Source organism: Rhamphochromis longiceps, linkage group LG7 (assembly GCF_057381845.1).
Source record: "Rhamphochromis longiceps isolate RC_006_pf linkage group LG7, R_longiceps_female_GT1.1, whole genome shotgun sequence".
In the NCBI taxonomy this organism is placed as follows: domain Eukaryota; kingdom Metazoa; phylum Chordata; class Actinopteri; order Cichliformes; family Cichlidae; genus Rhamphochromis; species Rhamphochromis longiceps.
In genome coordinates this window covers 44,587,141-44,608,691 of record NC_140563.1, presented here as the reverse complement: position 1 = coordinate 44,608,691, position 21,551 = coordinate 44,587,141, and the positions used below count along the sequence as shown (strand labels likewise).

General features: G+C 41.3%; 2 protein-coding genes across 4 annotated transcripts; one reads left to right on the top strand and one right to left on the bottom strand.

Moving 5' to 3' along the window:
* Positions 1–13: 13 nt before the first annotated feature.
* Positions 14–7,131, bottom strand: ggcx (gamma-glutamyl carboxylase). The gene is made up of 15 exons (XM_085413809.1): positions 6,940–7,131; positions 6,512–6,715; positions 6,268–6,426; positions 4,708–4,873; positions 4,554–4,632; positions 4,040–4,146; positions 3,799–3,962; positions 3,423–3,724; positions 3,040–3,171; positions 2,592–2,743; positions 2,341–2,510; positions 2,125–2,255; positions 1,896–2,043; positions 869–1,073; positions 14–774 (listed from the first exon to the last, which is right to left on the bottom strand). Exons 1-15 carry the CDS (start codon positions 6,962–6,964, stop codon positions 615–617), a joined length of 2,304 nt encoding a protein of 767 aa, XP_085269935.1. The 5' UTR covers positions 6,965–7,131; the 3' UTR covers positions 14–614.
* Positions 7,132–13,092: 5,961 nt separating this feature from the next.
* gmcl1 (germ cell-less, spermatogenesis associated) lies at positions 13,093–21,124 on the top strand. 3 transcript variants are annotated; one of them, XM_085413805.1, is made up of 15 exons: positions 13,093–13,454; positions 14,180–14,357; positions 14,464–14,587; positions 14,675–14,771; positions 14,855–14,952; positions 15,050–15,162; positions 15,269–15,334; positions 16,213–16,297; positions 16,385–16,475; positions 16,779–16,919; positions 17,028–17,097; positions 17,227–17,302; positions 17,383–17,528; positions 19,271–19,358; positions 19,440–21,124. In XM_085413805.1, exons 2-15 carry the CDS (start codon positions 14,182–14,184, stop codon positions 19,578–19,580), a joined length of 1,512 nt encoding a protein of 503 aa, XP_085269931.1. In that variant the 5' UTR covers positions 13,093–13,454; positions 14,180–14,181; the 3' UTR covers positions 19,581–21,124. The 3 variants fall into 3 exon arrangements, with proteins under 3 accessions (XP_085269931.1, XP_085269933.1, XP_085269932.1); XM_085413807.1 differs by having other exon boundaries at positions 14,180–14,361; positions 14,468–14,587; XM_085413806.1 differs by having other exon boundaries at positions 14,175–14,357.
* The last annotated feature ends 427 nt before the right edge of the window (positions 21,125–21,551 follow it).

The window sequence follows — 21,551 nt, the reverse complement described above, 5'->3', positions numbered from 1 at the left end:
CTTGTCGTCAGACTCATTTCAATATCAAAATTTATTTTCATCAATAGATCTCCATAAGAAAAAAGACAGAAAATACTTTTTTCCCTTGCATCGTACCATAACTGGTTAGAACGTTAAACTGACTGAAGTATCATGAATATTTGTAAACATAATTTATCTCAAATTGTTCTAATCTCGTTGGAGCTGGCAGATGAACAGAAAAGGATCCTGGTCACTGAGATCTGTCCCTTTGAAACATAAAACCCTTCCTCCTTCAGTCACATGCTTCCACCTGCTTCACTTCTGTCATTCAAAACAGCATTAGCATTTTTGCACACACACATATGCTCCTCTAGCAAATAATGCCTGCTGTCTTTTTAAGCGCACTTATTTTTAAGAACAACCTTTTTTTTTTTTTTAAACGGTCATTAACAAAAGCTCTAACCACGTAGTGACATAATCTGAAATGTTTCAGAAGTGAAAACGGAAAATAAAAGCGCTGTGATCTCCGGGCAGTGATGTCCCAGTGTAGTAACAGTCCAGTAGTAATAGCGCGGACACACACACTCACACTGATGGGAATGTGTGACACCTACAGGCAATTCACCGAGTATTTTTTTTTGGCCTCAGTGGCATTAAAGTTCTGCATGACCGACTTCATCTTTGAGCCGTTCGTCTTGACTGGCTTCTGCTTGAGGTTCCTTCATGTTGGCGTAGGCAACTTCCCTCGTCAGCTGCTCGAGCGGAGGCAGACCCACCGCCAGGTTTCTCATTGCAATGGCTGTCATCAAGATTCTGGAAGACAAATGTGCAGAGTTCGCGTGTTTGTTTAACTGGTTTTTCTACACTTTGTCTGCATCTGTGCGTTCTCAGAGAGCTCAGCACTCACCCTCTGCGTATTGTGTAATACTTCTTCACGGCAAAGCGCTGCAGTCGCTCCAGCATGCCGGCCTCCCTGCGTTTCTTAACTTCCTTCATCCGTCGCTGCCTCTTCAGGAACAGCCGCACAATCGGGTCAGTGGCGTTGACCTCCGAACCCTCGTCATCATCTGCAGCCATGAGAGGCTGCAGCTCGGGAGGAAGTGGCTCGGTTTCTGTGGGGTGAGACGGACTCAAGTAAAGCAGGCACATCAGGAGAGAGCTGAATGGGATTTTTAGTGACATGCAGATCAGCCATCGACAGCTGAATGGAAATAGATTGATTGTTTCATTAAAATGTAAAGTCACCTCGACTTTGTTATACACCACCAGGCTAAGCACACACCCCCACCCCACGAGTAGCATCATAAACTTTTATATATCTACTGTATTGTTTACAGTGTTGGCCTTCTTTACTGATTTTTTACTGCATTTTTTTTTTTGTTTATGTATTGCTACATCCTTAATGAGCTAGAGAGGCCAGTTTGAGATAGTTTGGACACGAGAAGCTGTCAGGCACAAGGAACAGAGGAATGTGAAGTGAAGGAGGACATGCAGAGGAGGAGGCAGATGATCTGCTATAGCGACCTCTACAGGGAGCAGCTGAAAGAAAAAAAGAAGGCCTGCAGCACGTACAGACATCTGCGGTTGTAACTGGAGTAACAACTTTTGAAAGTATTCCAGCAGGAAGTTGTGCCTCGCCACAATGCAAAAACTACTCTGAAACGGCTCAGGGAGCTAAGGGAACAACTTTAACTTGTGCCTCCAAATTCCAAAGATTCAAACCCAATTGAGCATCCATGGAAAGAAAGGGGAGAACAAAAGCAAGCCACAACCTGAAGAATCCTCTGCCCTGTTTTGTGGGTACATGGGTAACCTGCACAGCACTGAGCACGTAGGTTTTCAGATCTTTTTCAGGAACCTTACCACTATTCTGTAACCCCTTAAAATAATCCACTAAAAGCTATGCAATGTGTTATTTTTGAAAGCATCTTCACCTGTTCCATTGCGAACACGCTCCTGGATTTCATACAGCTTGGTGAAGTTCTTCTGTAGTGCCGCCTCTGTGGTGTTTACATAGACGTACATGTAGCAAGAGGGGCCCTCGGACACTGTGTACACCTTATGATAAGCCCCGGCAGCTACCTACACAAAGCCACAGTAAGTTAAGTACTAAAACAAGATAAAGAGCAAAGCATGAACAGTGACAATGGTGAGCAGCTGTACCTTTATCTGCTCACCGGGCTGCAGAGTGTAGTTCTTCTTCTCCTCCACTATCTCTACATTCACCTGGCCCTGCAACACCTGGATGCTGGTGTTGCCCAAATCTTCACTCACAAAGTTTTCCAAGTGGAGACCTAAAAAGGGAAGATAACAATAAAACAACACACCATGCATGGCTTTTTCATCCAAAAGAAAAATTGTAAAAGTGAGGTTTGTAACCTGGGAAATCCGCAATAAAGACGATTTCAGTCTGATTGTCCAAACTTCTCTCGATCTCCTGGAACTTGGGCCTCCAAGGCGAGAGGTCCACCAGCAGAGGCATGAGCCATTTGTTTGGTTTGAAAGGTGACCATTCAGCACTCACAATGTCCACACGAGGATCAAAGATCCTTAGAAAAGCATCCAGAGCAGATTTAAACCTCACCCTTTTACAATTCTGAGACAAGGCTAAAAACAAAAAGCTCTCGTACCTTTGCTGGAAGCGTTCATTGATGGACACCCAGATGTCAAAGTAGATTTCAGGATCGGAGATGTTATAACGAGGCAGGTACTGATGGAGGCATGTAGCATACTGCTTCAGCATGTCTCCGTGGTCCTTCCAGCGACGGCTCTGTGTGAACACCTACAGCAGGCAGATTGTGAATTGGAAGAGCAAGACTTTAGGAAAGACTACAATCTAAAAAGGTCAAGGAAAAGCAGTTTTGTTTATTAAAGAAACATCCATATACAGATGGAGACACTGTCGGGTGAAATTAAAGGAATTCCAAACATCACAGATTACAGTTATAACTAATGCATATTAATAATAACAATATAGTCAAAGCACTTCTGTAAGCACTAATTTTTGTTTTGTTTTGGGTTTTTTTAGCTCAGATAGCAAACGTTATCGAGTCTGACAGTGTTTCCCCTGTAACTCACCCCTGGGTTCAGATATCCAGTTTCACCCGTTTTCCTGTCTTTGTAGGTGATTTTAACGTGCTGATGGCTGCGAGAGTGAACCATCATGTCCCATGAATATCCGTACAGGCCATTAGTCCAGTTGTTATAACCCTTGACAAAAAAAAGAAGTTTAAGTAAAGTCATAAATCACATCACCATTTTCACACTTTCAATTCACCACTGAGTGTAGTGGGGACTTGTTGATGAGTAAGCTTTCAGCTCTCTGTTGACAACAGACGTCAGAGCTGCTCTTTGCTGTTGACTCTGATTGAGCAACCATTGGTCTCAGCAGATAACTCAACGAGGGCTTCATGGATGAATGTGTTATCTGTACAAGCATTTCAAAACAAAGATCTTAGTACCTGTGTGATGAAGTGAGAGTAGGGCAAGAAGAACTGTTCCATTAAGTAAAGAACAGTAAAAATGGCTCCCAGCTTGTGTTTTAGTCTCAATTTGGATGATTTGGCAGCAGCTGGGGTCTGTCTTTGCTGAGTGCCACTGCCTTGGATTTCTTCGTAAACACAGGAAGGGCTGGGCTGGGACCCCGGTGAAGTGAGGGGCAGGACTGGCCTGAGGAATGATGGGAAATGGGCAAAAAAATTTCTTGGCCAGTCAGGGTAGCAGAAGAGAGGACTGGTGGCCAGCATTGCGTAGGGAAACATCCCTGTGGAGGATTAAGACGAAGGTAAAATGACAGCACAGAATTAAAAGTATTCCTTTAAAAAAAGAATAACTCACCAATGCTGAAGAGCTGCGAGTTCATACAGTGGAAGTAGCTGACAAAGAAAAATGCGTAAGGCCGAGTAACGTCAAAAAACAGCAGATAGCCAGCGGTCAGATCCAAAATGAGACCGCCTCCGTGCACCACCAACAGGCTTACTAACTCCACAGGAAGAATCAGTCTGATAAAGGAGGGGAAGGCATGATCAGAAGCAAATTACTGGGATAATCACAGTTAAAGGCTTCAAAAAATACCTACTTGAAGGGGTCAAACAGCCAATGGTGAGCCAGGTATGACATTGAGTATCCCTCCACCCAATCAGCATCCAACTTCTTCACTCCGGCAATGAAGTATACTATAAATATCTTTGAGGAACAGCAGAGATGTCATTAGGTGACTGATGAATCCATAAGCTGAAAAACGCGTATCATATGAATGGTAAATGGCCTGTATTTATATAGCGCTTTTCTAGTCCCTAAGGACCCCAAAGCGCTTTACACAACCTGTCATCCACCCATTCACACACTGGTGATGGCAAGCTACAATGTAGCCACAGCCACCCTGGGGTACACTGACAGAGGCGAGGCTGCCGGACACTGGCGCCACCGGGCCCTCTGACCACCACCAGGCGGCAACGGGTGAAGTGTCTTGCCCAAGGACACAACAACCGAGACTGTCCAAGCCGGGGCTCGAACCGGCAACCTTCCGATTACAAGGCGAACTCCCAACTCTTGAGCCACGATCGCCCCATGAATGAGCTAAATAAACAAACCTGAGCTCGCAGCAGTGTGTAATTCCATAGAGGCACATGAGCATTTCTTATAGAGGGTCTCCGCAGTCCATCGATGGACCTACAAAAACACACACACGGACATCAATGAAAGAAACAAACATACACTCAAGTAGATTACTAAACATCACCGTACCAGTATCTGTTGCCATCCATGAGTGTGAGCTGAAATCCAATGAGGCCGTAGAGGTAGGAGTGATTGTTCCAGGCGGTTTTGTCCAGGAAGAAGATGTACCAGTACGTGGAGAGGAACATGAGGCAGGAGAGGCGGTAGAAGCAGCCGAGCATGATGCCCGAAGCACCTTAAGTCAAAAACAACAACCACAAAAATAAACAGATTCTTATCGTTAATGAGTCTGTTTTTACACATGAAGAGTATCTCCTAACTATCCTGACTCTATGGAAGCTTGTTTCCACCACTGAAAACAAAAACACTTTTCATATCAGGTTATTTACTCAAAGTCTGAGTCAGTAAGTCAAGATTTCTGAGATAATAAGCTAAAATGTTGACTCATGGATGGCAAAACACTTTATTTTTCCAGTGGTGGAAACAAACTTTAAAACAACTCAGCTTGTGAAGACTTTTTTTTTAAAAGGGAACTTTTGAATTCACAGTGAAGCCATTGCAATTAACTTTGTTGTAAAGCGACATTTTAAATGGAAATGATTAGTTTAACTAGTCATCAAGGCTATAAAGATGCTAGTGTTGCATTATGGGAAATGTAGGGCCCAGCTTCTTTTTTTTAAACGGTAACTTTTGGCTTTTTACCAGACTGACCCACCGCTCAGTGACATCACAAGCAAACAGTGGATCGGACTGAATAACCGAAGGACACTGCAAGAGGCAACTTGTTGATGTCACAGTGTCGTGACTTTATCAAGACACTAATCATTAATAAAACAGTCGTAAGCACAAAAGTGAATTAATGAAAAGTAATTTTATAAAAGTAAAAAGTTGTCAACACCACATGCATACCCCGCTTTATCTTTCTTTGACTCTAATGGGATCACTCATCACTAAAAGAAAATATTATGTTGTATTTAGTAACTTAGTTACTTAAACTTACTTCTAAGTTATTAAATGGTTAAAAGCAGCAATGGCTGATGTTTTCTGATTTTCAGGATCTCATAACAGCAAAAACCCAAAAAATGCTCAACTCTGAGTGAGTGGTCAGGGTGCATGCTACGTATGTGCAAATCTGGCCTCTAGTTTCATTCCTTTACTGTCTCTCTCTCTCTGCAGCTTGTATCCAAACTCCTGGGTCCAAAAGAAACAGCCAACATTGAGCGACTACTCTGGGGGGGAAAGAGGTCCAATTTTATAGAAATCTATGCAAAATTGCTCTTCCGCTCATTTAATCTAATAACTAGTAAACACTTTTAAACTTGTTGGTTATAGTGAAAACCATGTATAACTTTAATAAGGCTGATGTTTCCCAACTTTGTATCTGCTGTCTGTTTGCTTTCTTGCTCAATCTTTAGTGAGCTCTACCTTTTCATTGATTTAAAACTTGCAAGAGTCGGCTGGCTTGGGGAGTAAAAATGTAAGTGGAAAAATGCAGGCATGTGTTTCCCACAGAGAGCACTTCCTATTAAAAAAACAGAGAGAGAGAGAGAGAGACTGCATCCACTCAGACTCAAAAACAGGTGTTCTCTCAAGTCGGGAATAAACCTGGAAACACTGAGCCTGACCCACCGAGGAACATCACCACGTACACCAGGTACATCCAGTCCAGCGGCAAGGGCTGTAAGAAGTTGAAGAGAGGAAAGCGACACACGGGGGCCCCATCCAGGTACTTGTAGTCCAGGTTACTGAGGCCACGTTCCTGTGTGATGTCTATGACCATCAGCAAACCTGCACAAAGTATCAAAAGCATCACAGCAGGTCTGAGACAGTCAGAATACCCAGCAGGCAGACTGTACAGGTGTGATTAGTTTACCAAACAAGCAGCGGAAGATGCCCAGAGATGCAGGATCCGTGGGGCGGTTCAGGAGAGCCACAAAGCTGTGCCAGGAAGTCAGGTCCTCCTTCTTGAAGCCAAATATTTGCTCCATCTTGCTTCTGGTGGGCGTTTGTTCACGTTTGGGAGCTTTGTGCTGGTCCTTTGCAGTTTGATCATCTCCCTCACGGCGCACAAAAGCGCCTGCAGGGCACAAATTGGTTTTTATGTTTTTATGTACTAAACACAAAATGAATTAACTCACTCACGCAGAGTCCCTGTGTGAGTTACAAACCTTCCAGCTCTCATTTAAACACTGAACACGACTCAGGCTTAGACGTTGTTTGCTACATGTTGGTCTAACTGGTTATTACGTTATTACATAAACAACAACCCCGCACGATATGCCACTGCCACAATAACCTCACCTGCCGTAGCGTCTCTCGCCTCCATGTTAGAAAAATGCCGGGTTCTGGTTCGGGACAGGGGGGAGAAGGGTCTCTCTGCTCTCCCTGACCCAGATGCGGGAGTTCTGTGCGGTCACGGACAAAGTTTACGTGTCACAGCTCCACACACAGTAGTGTGTCAGGCGGGCAGGAGGAGAGGAGGAGGGAGGATGGGACAGGAGCGATTGGAATGTTGTGAAAGAGGTGCTTTTCATCTATTGGCTGATTCCCACTCTGGCCCCACCCACCAGAGGGCGTTTCTTAGACGTCACATCCTGGTTGAGACTCAAGAATTTCGTCGCCCTTGAATTAGGTCAAATCTTGCTGTAGTACGTGACCGAGCTGAGCTACCTGAAAATGAGAAAACTCGGCGGTTACGTGTGTTAATGAAGTTACAAATTATAACATTTTCATGTTCTAATCTTGGCAAGGTACTTAATTAGTTACTTAATTTTAAATGTTAATGGAAGAGGGGGACAGTTCAATATGGTCTAATGTTATTTATATAGTATGTTATAATTTTTATAAAGTGTCAAACAAGAGTCTACTCACCGGTTTCTCCATATAATGTAATCATCCAATCACATTGCAGCAACTAAATGTATTTATCCAGGCAGACATGGTCAAGACCTGCTGAAGTTAAAATTGAGCATAAGAATGGGGACGAAAGGTGATTCAAGTTTCAGAGACTGCTAAATTACTGGGCTTTTCCCACACAACTCTACGGTTTACAGAGGATGGTCTGAAAATGAGAAAATATTCCACGAGCTGCAGTTCACTGGGTAAAAATGGGTAAGAATGAGGCTGAAGCTCATTCTTAGCTGAAGCTAAAATTCAAATGGGCTTGTCAAAAATGAACAAGAGTGGATTGGGAAGACATTGCTTGGTCAGATTACTCAAAAATATGTGTGCATGTGGATATTTTCATTTTGGGATGTGGCACCAATCCACATCCCAGAGTCTGGACTTGGGCCACTTCTCCAGCGATGTGGGCATTGTGGTGAAGCGAAAGCTGAACATGAAAGCAAAACCATCTATTTACTCTTCAGCAGAGTAAATAGATGTCTGTCCCCTGTGATGGACAGACAGACAGATGGACTGACTTTGGGTTGTGGTGGAACAAGAAATTCTCATCATGGATGTGCAGTCAACATTTCTGCACCAACTGTTTGATGCTATCATACCGATATAGACTAAATTATCTTGGGAATGTTTCCAGCACCTTATTGAATCTGTGCCGTGAAGCATTAAGACAGTTCTTAAAGCAAAAGGGGGTCCAGCCATTGACTGAAGAGGCCCGTGGCTTTATATTGTAGAGCTAAGTAGAAAGAGGGGCCCACAGGCAAGCAGCTGGTGATGGTGGGGAGAAGGAAGATATCTCTGGCAGACCCAAGCTTGGGGAGGGAGAGGCATCTCATCAAAGTGGAAAGCTAATACAAGGGAAGACACCCCTGTAATTGTGCTTGCATTTTGTGCACTGGATCGCTTTAAATTCAAGTTCATCTATTTAAATTAGGAAGGCCGTTCATCATAATCAATTCCATAAAACCTTAGACAAAGTTTTTATTTAAAAGTACTGTTAAGATATACCTGTGTATGTAAATTTATCTCAGTATATTTAACACGTAATTTAGAACATGTAAATTACACGTAATAACACATTGCACATCTTCCAGGAAACTGTACTCTGCTACACATAATAATAACTGCATTTGAAATTATTAAATCACAACGCGTCACTATTTCATTTACGTGTGTAATTCCGCCGTCTTACAGCAGATGGCGCCGTTGAGCTCAGCTGCTACATCAATGTGCTACATTGAACCGTTACCGTAAAACCGTTAATAGATACCACCGATAGACGAAGAAGAATAACAAAAGGTACCCCTGGAATTTCAGGAGGTTGTCCTGCCAGATAAAGTTAAAATAGGATGCATAAGCTTTCTGGTTAGAGCATATGTATCACCGCCCCTCACGTGCTATAAATGCCAAAGATATGGGCACATCACTGCAGTTTTCAAGGGGAAACAGAGGTGCCCCAAGTGTGGAGGTGAAAACAGATTTGGGGAATGTGGATGATGTACAGGATAAATCCAGTAATTGTGGGTGGCAGCACAGGGTAAGTTATGGGGGCTGTGAAGTCAGAAAGAAGGCCATGGAGGTCGAGCAAGTCAAAGCAGCTCACAACATAAGTTACGCAGAGGCTGTCAAGAGGGTACAGAAGGCAAAGGATGGAACAGGACCGGTTTAACCAATGTCGACAGCAGATTTAGTACAGACACATGGAACTCATACAGGACTGACAGTGGAGAAGATTATTTTGTTTATTGCCTATGTTATAAATTGCACAGATCAAGTGAAACACAAAACAGAGAAAATTAAAATAACTGAAAGGAGCAGAGAGGTTTTTTGGTATTAAAGAATATCTTGGGAACATATCCAATAAAAGACTTGAAGGGGAGGGGAAAGGAGGAGGACCAGGGGAGGGGACAATATGATTATCTTACAGGGGAACACCAGAAGTTTGATTGCAAATGGACAAGAGTTTAAAGGATTCATCAAAAAATGCAAAAAGAAACCAGAAATAATCTGTATTCAGGTTATGATAGTGTCCGCAGAGATAGAAAGGTGGGTAATGGAAGAGGATGTGCAACATTTGTGAAACAAGAGATCCAATATAGAGTTGTAGCTATAGGAACACAGTTATATTGTACTTGAAATCTGATCAAGAAATGGCAGCATCAGAGTGATCAATTTTTACAATCCGGCTAACAAACTGTTGTCAGTAGAGGAACTTGGCACATATTTAAAGGGAAACGTAATTTGGTGTGGGGACTTTAATGCACACAGATCATTATGGGGTAATTATAATGATCGGAATGGAGCAGTGATTGAGGAATTGATAGAGCTAAAAAAGTATGATGGAAGTGGTACAAGAGTTAATATTAGAACAGGTGCAGAATCAGCAATTATCTCACATAGTGTCAGACTCGTTGGCAGGTATTTGTTCATGGCAGTCTAAAAAAAGAGACAACTGTAGGCAGTGACCATTATCCTATGATGACTGAGATAGAGCTGAGTGTAGAGAACCAGGATATAGGTGTGTAGAAGTGGTGCTTCAGTAATGCTGATTGGGATACATTTAGAATCAGAATCAGAATCAGAAAGGGTTTTATTGCCAAATGTAGAGCAGGTTTACAACATTAGAAAATTGCTACGGTGCTTAGTGCAACACATCCTGTCAGACAACGCTTAAATAAACATAAAAATTAAAATTAAAAGTGCTAAGTAGATAGATATATACATGAATGCAGGTGGTGATCAGTGCGAAGATGGAATGATGCAGTGAACACAGTGTAGGGTCACGTGTTAGTGGTGCGAACAGTCATATGATTATTGACTAGTATTAGAATAGTTAGTGATCAGGAAATGCAAAAGATGGATATGAATGCTGGGGTGGATGATTTCAATTATTCTATTTGTAAGGCAGTTTAGACGCAGCAAACTGGGAAATAAATAAGACAGAAGGTGTAAGGAAAAGAACGCCGTGCCGTGGTGGACAAAGGAGTGTGATAAAGTGATTAAGCATCAAAATAAAGCTTTTAAGATATTAAAGAGGAAACACAGTTTTCAGAATTTCATTGAATATAAAAGATTGCAAGCTGAGCTGAGAAGATCCATTCAAAATGCAAAGAGTGACTTCTGGAGGGGTTTTTGTAATTCAGTAGGGAGGGAGACAAAAATACAGAGTGGTTGGTCAATGATTAGAAGGATGAATGGTATAAAAAGGGAGTATGGATATCCAATATTGAGGGATGGAGAAGCAACAGCTGTAAAAGATGAGGAAAAGGCAAATCTGTTCGCAAAATGTTTGTTAAAATCCATCAGGCAATGTTAGTGAAGAAGGGCGAAGAGGAAGAGAAACATAGCGAATAGGGAATTACTGAAACAGGAAGAAGATACAGATGATTTATTAAATATTCCTTTTACAAAGACAGAATTGAATTGAGTGCTTCAGAAATCCAAATTATCAGCACCGTGAAAAAATCAGGTTTGCTATATCTTGATAAACTATCTCAGTGAGTCAGCTAAAGATCTTTTATTAGAATTATATAACAGAGTTTGGGAGGGTGGGAAACTGCTGCAAAGCTGGGAGGAGGCAGTGGATGTGCCCATACGTAAACCAGGAAAGGATGATACAAATCCAGAAAGTTACAGACCTATAGCTTTAACATCTAATATCTGTAAAATAATGGAGTGAATGGTAAATGAAAGACTAATGTACTATATAGAAAGTAAAGGATACATATCTAAACATCAAAGTGGTTTCAGAAGAGGGAGGAATACAGTGGATCGAGTATTGTGTTTGGAACATGAAGTCAGGAAAGCACAAATAAACAGAGTGTAGTGGTGCTGTTTTTGACATAGAAAAAGCCTACAATATGATGTGGAGAGAAGGCCTTCTAGTTAAAGTCAGGAAATTGGGTATCAGTGGGAAGATGTTCAGATGGATAAAGAATTTTTTTTTTAAGGGGAAGACAGATGCAAGTGAGAATTGGAAGGATTTACTCGGAGAGGTATCCTGTAGAAAACGTTACACCTCAAGGGAGCATTGTGAGCCCTTTGTTATTTTCTTTAATGATAAATGTTGTGTTTAATGCCATAGAGGTTGGGATAGGGTTTTCGCTTTTTGCAGATGAAGAGAGGAAATAATGTAGAGTTTATTGTATTATTTATTGTATTGTATTGTAAAAAAAAAAAAATTGCAGGGAGCAACTGGAAAAGTTGAAGAGTGGTCATTTATGTGGGGTTTTAAATTTTCAGTTGATAAGACCAAGACCATGTTTTTTTTACAAGGAAAAGAATTGGTGAGGACGTCAAGCTTAGGTTATATGGTCAAGAAAGAGTGAGTAAATTTAAGTTTCTTGGATTGTAGTTGGATGAAAGGGTAACATAGGCTGTACACATTCAGAAAATGGTGGATGAATGTAAATATAATGAGGTGTGTGTGTGTGGGGGGGGGGGGGGGGGATGGATTGGGGAGCGGATAGAAAGTCTTTGAGGGCCATATACACTGGATTGGTCAGATCGGTGTTAGATTATGGATGTGTAGCATATAATTCAGCAGCAGACACAACTCTTTTGAAGTTAGACTTCATTCAGTATCAGGCACTAAGACTCAGCACAGGTGCATTTAAAGCAACCCCAACAGCAACTTTACAGGTAGAGATGGGTGAGATGCCACTAGGAATCAGAAGAGAGCAGCTAACACTTAATTATTGGGCAAATCTGCAGGGCTGTGGACAGGATCACCCAACACAAGAGGTACTGAAACCTTGTTGGGAGAAAGAAAGGCAGGAAACAAAGAGCTTTGGGTGGATTGTGGGTAGAAGAGCAATAGAACTTAAACTGGATCAGTTCAACATCAGTCAAAGAGTGCCGTTACCAGCAACACCGCCATGGATACTTCCTGATTATTGGAAAAGAAGAAGGGGATAGGGCGGTTAATTTAAACTCCCATACAGCACAGTGTCGCCACTCAGAAAATAGAGCAGATATCCTAACAGAGGTTCAGCAAACACTTTACAGAATACACATGATGGGGCTTACAGTTGTGTTTTTATGGATTTCAGCTCATTACAAATTTCCCACGTGTGGGACTAATAAAGGTTACCTTTATCTTAACTTATCTTACTATGGAGTATAAGCAAATGAAATGGCAGATAGAGTTGCGAAGGAAGCCACAAAACATGGGGAATTTGACCTGGCTATTAGCTTCAGTCAGACAGAGATAAAGAGTATTGTAAGGCAAGAAATGAAGAAAAGATGGCAAAAACAGTGGGAGGAGGAAAGGAGGGGATGGTGGTTGTATAAAATTCAAAGGAGAGCAGGAGAAATGAGAACCACAGGAAGGAGTAGGAGAAAAATGAAACTAGATCTTATTGATTTACTGCAAAAGGACTCGAAGTAACAGTTATCGGGCCTTATTCCAGTTTTAAAAGAGAGTAAATTGCTTGGGAGGATTTGAATTTTTTGTTTATTTGTTTTTTGAGCGACGCCCCCGTCACACTCCACACCAGTTGGTGGCGGTAATGCACCATTCAGTTGTTTGCAAACCGCCAATAAAATTTAGAGGAAGAAGACGACGACGACGAAGAAGAAGAAGAACAAAAAAAACAGCCTCAGAAATTTTTAGTTACACATCATCTGCTATCTTTGACTTTACTTTCGCTATAATTTAGAAAAATGTAACTTGAAGCAGAGGCAGATGTGCTGTCTGGAGACCTGTACGGAGCAGCAGCCAGTCAGAATAAGCGCTGTTACTGTTTTTATACACGATTCTGGTTTGTGAATGTGGCAGCTAAGCTAGCTCTGAGGCTGGATCGCCTCTTATCTAGCTCGTCAACGTTTGCGCTGAGATAATCAGCCGGTGTTTACCGTCCACATTAACACGTCACACGTCTCCCTCTCAGCCTTCTCCCTGTCATAATCAGCAGGTGAGTCAGCCGAGTCGTTGTTTGGGTGATAAACTCGCATCAGACTCTGTTGTGGACACTCTTCGCAAACATCATTCAAGGCTTCGTCATGTAAAATATTTTGTGCCTGTATTTTAAAATATAAAACAACAAGGCCACGTTTTGGGCTTATTTAAAATTAAGTCGAGATGTGATAGTGGCTTACTGTTAACCAAGGAGTGTGCCACTTGCTTTTTTCTGGATATCTAACTAGTTACATGAGGGCAATGTTGGTGAAAGCTACAAAGGCACGTGTAGCACAAGGATAAGGAAAAGTGGTGTGGTGCATCAGTCTGTTGCTATCATAATAAATAATGATGTTCAAGCATGTGTATTCATTTCACTTCACAGTCAAAATCAAGTTATACAAGTTATGCAGGAAAGCGTTTCTTCCTTATCTGCCACAAAACCTGTTTTAGTTTCTACTTTTATTTAAAAAGCAAAGCATAAAGAAATGATGGCAGCTCAAGACTTTTGCACAGTACCATATCTGTGGATTTCTTTGACTGTTGAGCAAAACAGGCAGTTTGTCTGGATGCAACCTGTGGTGTCTTGAAATTTAATGTGCTTGCATGACAATTAAACATTTACTTAATGCAGTAGCTAAAGTACCACTCCAAAAGTATTGATTCTGATGAACTGTGAAACTACAGTATACATAACTGACTTGATATTTTTGATTGCTTTATGTCTCTTTGAAAGCACAGAAATGGGAATTCTGGGCAGCAGGTTTCAGCTGTCCTCTCAGGGACCAGAAGAGGCCACAGAGGGCACAAGTACCAACCGCAAACATAACTGCGAGTGTAAGAAGAGGAAACGAAATGCTCAGTGTGACTGTGACAGTGATCAAGAGGAGGATGATGGCATACTCGATACACCTCGCAGGCAAGTCCAGCCAGTTCAGAATCAGATATCTTTAAGTTGTCTGTGTTTTGTCTTACTCTCGTTTTTTTCTGTTGTCTGGTTTTGTTTTTATGTTTTCCTCGAGCAGGAAGAAATTAAAAAGCACATCAAAGTACATTTATCAGACCTTGTTTCTGAATGGGGAAAACAGTGACATTCGTATCTGCGCTCTGGGACAGGAGTGGAACCTCCACAAAGTGTACCTCTGCCAGGTAAAACAAACACACACGCCGAGGCATCTTCAAAGCAGCCAGTGTTACATTCTCTTGTATGAGTTATCATATTCCTGCACTTTACAGTCGGGGTATTTCTCCAGCATGTTCAGCGGATCCTGGAAGGAGTCCAGCATGATGGAAATCAACCTGGAGATCCCAGATCAGAACATTGATACTGAAGGTGAGAGTCACAGAAAACGGATGCTAACTGGCCTCCTTTGTACTTGTACTCATTGGCTGATGGCTTTGTACATCCCTGTGTAGCTCTACAAGTTGTGTTTGGGTCCCTGTACCGTGATGATGTTCTGATCAAACCCAGCAGAGTCGTCAGTATTCTTGCCGCTGCTTGTATGCTACAGCTGGTAAGTACGTGTAAAAACAAGTCACTGAAAGGTGAGACAGATATCTGTATTTTGAATGATACCAAATCTTAATAAGTTTTATGGTCTGTGTTCACAGGATGATTTGATCCAGCAGTGTGGCGAAACCATGAAGGAAAACATCAGTGCAAAGACTGTGTGTGGCTACTATGCGTGTGCTAGCATCTATGGCCTGGATTCAGTCATTAAAAAGTGAGAATGTTGACATGATTGGGTTGTTTATGCCACATAAGAAAGTATGTACATGTTTGGAAATGCTTACATATATATCTGTGTATTTGTGTGTCTCTTTCTGCAGATGTCTCGAGTGGCTTCTAAACAACCTGATGACCCACCAAAATATCGACCTGATGAAAGAACTTGGGTGTGTTTGACTGTCAGAGTAGCTTCTCTGTTCATGAAATAACAGAGTTAGATTTTAGAGTTAGATTTGTTTATGGAAACTATATTCAGAGTATTTAATGAATACTTGTAAATTTACCTTCATACTATACAAATTGTCCCCGTTTCAGACTCTTTGATTACTTAAATATAAATTACTTAATCTAAGTACCAGGTTTTACATTCTTTTTTTTCTGGCATTTTTTAGCCCTCATTACCAAGAACAGGTGATATCCACATGAAAAACACATTTAAGCTTTGTTTGAAAACTGGAAACCCATCAATTTCACACCAGCTCTAAGGCCGCTTTTATGGTCACCGTGCACCTCGTCACAGGTGGCGCATGCCTGAAATGATGTTGCATCTGCTGGTGCTTGCCAGCCGGGCATCTCTTGATTTTTGTAATTGGACGTGTTTTTACTGCCATTTTAATTATATTTCGGGACAGAACTTTAAAGTCACAGACAAAAGAGATTATAAAGACGGAGATTTGCAACAATTTGAAAACATGAGACTATATGGGGGGGGACCCACTTGACAATGTCTTGGCTTCCGGTTTCGACTTCTTCTCTTCCTACATCAGCGCTGATGTGGCAGTATTGTCTGAGTGACGACACCTATCATTCAGGAGAACTGGCCTGCTCCAATGAATACCTGCACCTTAATGGCGAGCATAAAGAAAAGTGACTTTGATGTTGATGTTGCAGTGGTGTGTTAAGTGACCAGTATAGAGGGTATACTAGCAATTTAAATGTCGCAGTCTAAAGTCAAAAGCTAGTTTTGTCCAAGCTGATCTTAGTCTATTATCAACTTGAAGCGTCAGTATTTGCAATACATAAACTTGTCGCTATCTGTTTACAGGGTGGAGGTCATGGAGCAACTCATCCAGTCCTCTGACTTGTTTGTCATGCAGGTGGAGATGGATGTTTACACTGCTCTGAAAAAGGTAGAAAAAGCACAGTCGTAGACATTTTTCCTGTCACAGTCACTGCACTCTGATGCATATTTTAAGCGTTCCTGCCTCTTTCTGCAGTGGATGTTTCTGCAGCTCAATCCGCTGTGGGATGGCCCCATCAAGCAGCTTCTGGCTGATGCCGACGCCTGGCTTTGCAAGCGCAGGACAGGTACTGTAATGCACATTGGGTGAAATCACCAAGGTTATTATTGCTAAAATTAAATTACAAACCAAAAGAAACATTTTAGTTATTTAAGTATTTGCCCACTTGATGAGGCTTGTTTGTTGAGGCCACTGTCACAAAGTGTTTTCACAGTAATGCTAATTTTTAGCTTTTTATATCTTGCTCCTATAAATAAACCCTATATCATAATAAAAGGCTAAAATGAACAATTAAACGAATGGAAATTAAAGCTAGTTAGATTAGCTGTGTTAATCACAGTCTGTCTTTCTAATTAACCTTTATCAACAGACCTTTGTGAGAAGGAACCCTTCTTGAACACAGATGAGGGCGTTCCTTTTCGGTCAGTGTTCAACTTTGTGCGCCTGCAGTACATCATCAATGACCTCGCGTCTGCACGCATCTTGGAGAGGGACAACATTTTGCCTCTTGGTAATTTATGGCTCCGGCTGATGCCATTTCGTCATAAAAGTGCATCTTTTTTTTCGTGTGTGGTTATTTTAACATCTGTTTCTTGTGTTTATGTACTTTATGTTCCAGACTGGTTGACGTCCGTGTATAAAAACCAGTGGTTCGCCATGCTCCGGACAGAGTTTGAGAATGATAACGGGTAAGAACCTGAAACTTCAAACGAGTTAGTAGATTGAATTTGGACTGATTTAGTGGTGCTTTATGCTGCACATGGATCACATGCATTGCTTTTAATGCTGTTGTGATGACAAACACTTCTGTTTATTAGTCCTCAGGAGCCCAACAAAGACGAGTTTGAGCAGAGCAGCATGAGGTGTGGCAGGAAGCTCATTAAAGATGGAGATGTGAGTTTGTTTCCATACAATTATTGTTTATGGATTCATTTCTCCAAAGGGAAAACACTGTGATTTTCCCCTTTTCTCAGTACTGCTGGAGGTGGACGGGCTTTAACTTTGGTTTCGACCTGCTGGTGACCTACACAAATCGCTTCATCGTCTTCAAGAGGAATACTCTGAGTCAGCCATGTGGGGGCGCTGTCAGTCTACAAGCACGAAGACACTTGGCATACAGGTCAGTGGTGCAGGCAACCAGACTGTATAATCCCGCTTTAATTGTAGGATCTTTACCTTAAAAAATGCCTCAAGGTGACAGTTGTTGTGATTTGGTGCTATATAAATAAAATTTCATTGAATAGAAAAAAATTTAAATAGAGAAACTAAAATCATTATATTGAGATAAATGTGCAAACACATTCTTGAGCTAAGAAATATTTGCTCATGAAGCATTTGCTAAAGTTGATTTATATACAGAGTGAAGTTCAGCATTTAAAATGATTAGTTGCTATACTTCTCAGTTGGCTATAGTTATTTTATTAGGATACAGTGATGAAGTTGTGGGCCAGCACTGACTGTGAACATGTGACTGATCAACACTGATCACTGTAATTGGTAGGTGTTATCATATTTGGCAATAGGCTGGCATTTATCCTTTTGACTGTTTAATTTTATACAGTAATGTAAAAAGGAAAGTAAACCTAAAATCTGTTGAGAGCTGATGTAAAGAGAGACAAGAGATAATTCTTTATTGTCATTGTACAGTCATACCTGGTACAATAGTACAACGAAACTGTCCCACGTCGGCACCAAGCACAACACAATACAAACGAGACAACACAGTAACTTAACGTAATAAATAAAAAGAATGAGTGTATGTGTGTTTTTAAAGGGAGTGTCATGAGTTTGCGTTCTAGAATTTGTTAATAGTCTGGACTTCAGCATTTTTTAAAGTTTATAGACGGACAAAGAGATGATTTGTCCATGCCGGTAAACGGGGCATTGCAGTAATCACAATATGAATAAACACGATGACACAAGTGCATGAATGATCATTTCCAGCTTAGCTGAGGGGACTGTATGTCGCAATTTATCAAATTGTTCCTTAAATTAATGAAACGGGGACAAAGATTTTACTTGCAGGTCGAAGCCCAGAAAATAATCAAATATTACACCAACATTTCAAATGCTGGACTTAAAAGTTGAACAAAAATAAGGAAGAGCCCAGCTGATTTTAGGATATAGTTCAAAAGTAGCTTTAATCATGATCTCAGTCATAGGACGATCCGGAGCACAGCAGCAAATTTACAACGGAGCAGAATCGATGTGTCGCAATAGTCCAGACAAAGTCCAGACCTCAACCTGAAGAAATGAAAGCTGTGTAGAAATAAATGTCTGCACACCTCAATGAACTGAAGCAAAGTTACAACGACGAGTGGGTCAAAATTTCTCCACAACCATGTGAGACACTAATAAAGTCACACAGAAAAGGATTACTTGGTTATTGCTGCTAAAGTTGCTTCTACCAACTACTTTGCTTTTCACGTGACTTTGTCTGCATTTGTTGTGTTGTGTTAACCTACTTTAAACTTGGTAATGACTGGATCATTTTTATTATAGGGTGTATACTCTACTCTTTGACATGAATGTCTCATGTCTACTTCTATGCATGTTTTTGTTATATATAATTTAACATATTATACCTAAATTGTGTATGTATACAAATTTACAATAGAAACTGATGTATAGTTTATAGTGTTCAGCTGATAATGTATTGACCCTGTGACAGCTACAGGTTACCTTTGTTTCCATCAATGTTTAGGCTTAGCTGTGTGCTAGTGGTGCCCTCATGTTTAAATTAGAGGCATGTGAATGCTGTTAAACTTCATGTCACCTCTTTGCAACAAATTGAACTAACCTGGTGACAAGCTGTTGAAATGTTTGAAAGCTTTACCTATCTTCAAACATCTTTGTCTCCAGGTTACGTCTTGCCTCCTTTGACAGTCGTGGAAAGCTGGTCTGCAGTCGCTCAACAGGTTACCAGCTGCTCACTTTAGAGAAAGACCAGGTCAGTGAATACTCACTAGTCACCATTTCTAAAAGGAAATTGTAAACTTGGTAACATGCTTCAATTCCTTCAATCCTACAGGAGTATGTGGTGATGAATCTGGACAGCCGGTTGTTATCATTCCCCCTCTACGTGTGCTGTAACTTCCTGTATACATCACCTCAGTCAGATCACCGTCCAGACTCCTCAGACAAAGACAGGTCTGCTCACAGTGTGTCTTGATACCTGCTCACCAGCCATTAGCTGCTGCCATTCTTCTGTTACCGCAGAGACACTTGACACAAGCTTGTATGTACAATCTATGGCCTCATTTAACACATTTTGACACTGGACATACCGTCTGCATGCTCTCTAAACTCAGCGAGATGTTCTTGGGGAAAAAACGTTTTGTATATATGTCTACATGGGGTTTACAGTATAATGAAGCCCTATGCTAGTGGTCAAGAGGGATCGGACCACCTTTTGCTCTCAGAGAAGCTTCTCTCCACCTTGTACCTCTGCTGTTAACCATCTGCACTGGGATGCTGGACCATTCTTAAAGATGGGAAACCTCCAGGTGTTTGGTCATTAAGCAGACTTTGTAGGGCTTGACTTTACACTTTGTTTTTTCACTGTGTACAGGACATCGTCATCGGGAGCACAAACAAACACAGTGAAACTGAGTAGTTCCATCACATTTCAGAGCTTCTTACAATTTCCTAAGAGGAAACACACATCTGTTCTTAGAAGGAGAAATTGTGCATTAAGTAAGGACAAGAGTAAACTCACCTTTGCGTTGCTGCTGCATAAGAAGCCACACACCTGCTCAGTGCAATGTACGGCTGCTGGTCATAACAGTAGACAAAAAGATGAAGCGACAAATGCAGAGGCACAAAAAGAGCACGATTTTATCAGCCTGTAGCTTCCAAGGGTCACTCCGAGTTGGTCATTTCCACCACCTTGTATAAAATTCATAATCCACGATGTCCACCAGCATCACAAGTTTAAGACTCAGTAATCCTCCCCAGTTAAAGCTGAGGTTGCAGTAAATACTTGTGCTATCTGGTGCTCTCAGCATAATCTTATTTTTTTGGCTCACAAAATAAAAAAAATTCCAGATTTCCTTTCTACAGTATTTATCAGCTACACTCCCCACTGTGTGTTTGCTGGTATTAAGACAGTCACCTGCTCACTCTTCTTTTACAGTGCAGCTGCTTCTTGTTTGGCACTCTACCATCTATACTCTAAGTACCATTTAAGTTCTGTTTTTGAATACTTATCATATTAATTTGGGAAATATTTGTTTGGCGGTTTTCTTAATCTGTTGTTACCTCATGTCGTTTTGATATCTAATGGAGGTGAAAGCTTTTATTTGGCCATTATTTATTATTTTGTACTTCATTTTTATTCGTATCGATGTACTTTTGAAAACAATTTCTCCACTGCCAATAAAATTGCCCTCTGACACGGGCTGTGGTGCTATCACATAATCTCTGCATCTAGTGAAGGTCTTTATTGCAGCTGCAAGGTTATGTTTTAACTACAGATGATAGATAGTTAGGCATGTTATCAGTTTAATATGGCCAATTCATTAACGTAAGAAACTTGAAGCCTGATCAGTTGCTGTTTGTTTCACTCTTTAGTCAAAAGGTTCAAAGGTCAGTGTGCTGTTGGCATATCTTTTGTTTTTGTTGGCTCATCTTCAGAGTCTGTTCTGGTCTCTGCAGTAATAAATGAATTTAAGGCTCAGAAGTTTAATGGCTAATAAGAGCCTGGCTCACCAAAGAGATTTTTATCTAATCTGGCTTCTCTTTTATCTCTCTGTTGTCAGCGTGCCTAATCTAGTGCTGAACACAGTCATTGTAATGGGGAAAAAAATGAAATTCTCAGAGGCAGGCCACATAAGGAGAAATTACCCCCAACTTCTGCTAATGGTCGGTTCTCAGCCCTGTAGAAATATGGGCGGGTTCTCATGAGGTACCGAGGTAGAGCCAGCACCACATCACTGAAAGAAAGAGTTTAGAGAACACTCGTTTCCCAGCTGTACATTTATATGACGTAAGGACCAAAAGTAAGAGTCTTGTAAGTTGTGAGGTCACAAACACACAGTTACTCGTCGTCTCCTACCTGGGCCCTGTTTCAGGAAGCCGGTTTGGAAAACTCAGAGTGAAAAACGACACTCACGGTTGAGTAACCCCGAACTGTCCAACTCGG

Coding starts and splice junctions, on each gene's coding strand:
- gmcl1 (XM_085413805.1), top strand. CDS start 14,182: ATGGGAATTCTGGGCAGCAGGTTTCAGCTGTCCTCTCAGGGACCAGAA. Junction 14,358..14,463: donor ATACTCGATACACCTCGCAG/GCAAGTCCAGCC, acceptor TTCCTCGAGCAG/GAAGAAATTAAAAAGCACAT. Junction 14,953..15,049: donor CTGCTTGTATGCTACAGCTG/GTAAGTACGTGT, acceptor CTGTGTTCACAG/GATGATTTGATCCAGCAGTG.
- ggcx (XM_085413809.1), bottom strand. CDS start 6,964: ATGGAGGCGAGAGACGCTACGGCAG. Junction 6,716..6,939: donor GGCGAGAGACGCTACGGCAG/GTGAGGTTATTG, acceptor TGTGCCCTGCAG/GCGCTTTTGTGCGCCGTGAG. Junction 3,172..3,422: donor ACTCTCACTTCATCACACAG/GTACTAAGATCT, acceptor TTTTTTGTCAAG/GGTTATAACAACTGGACTAA.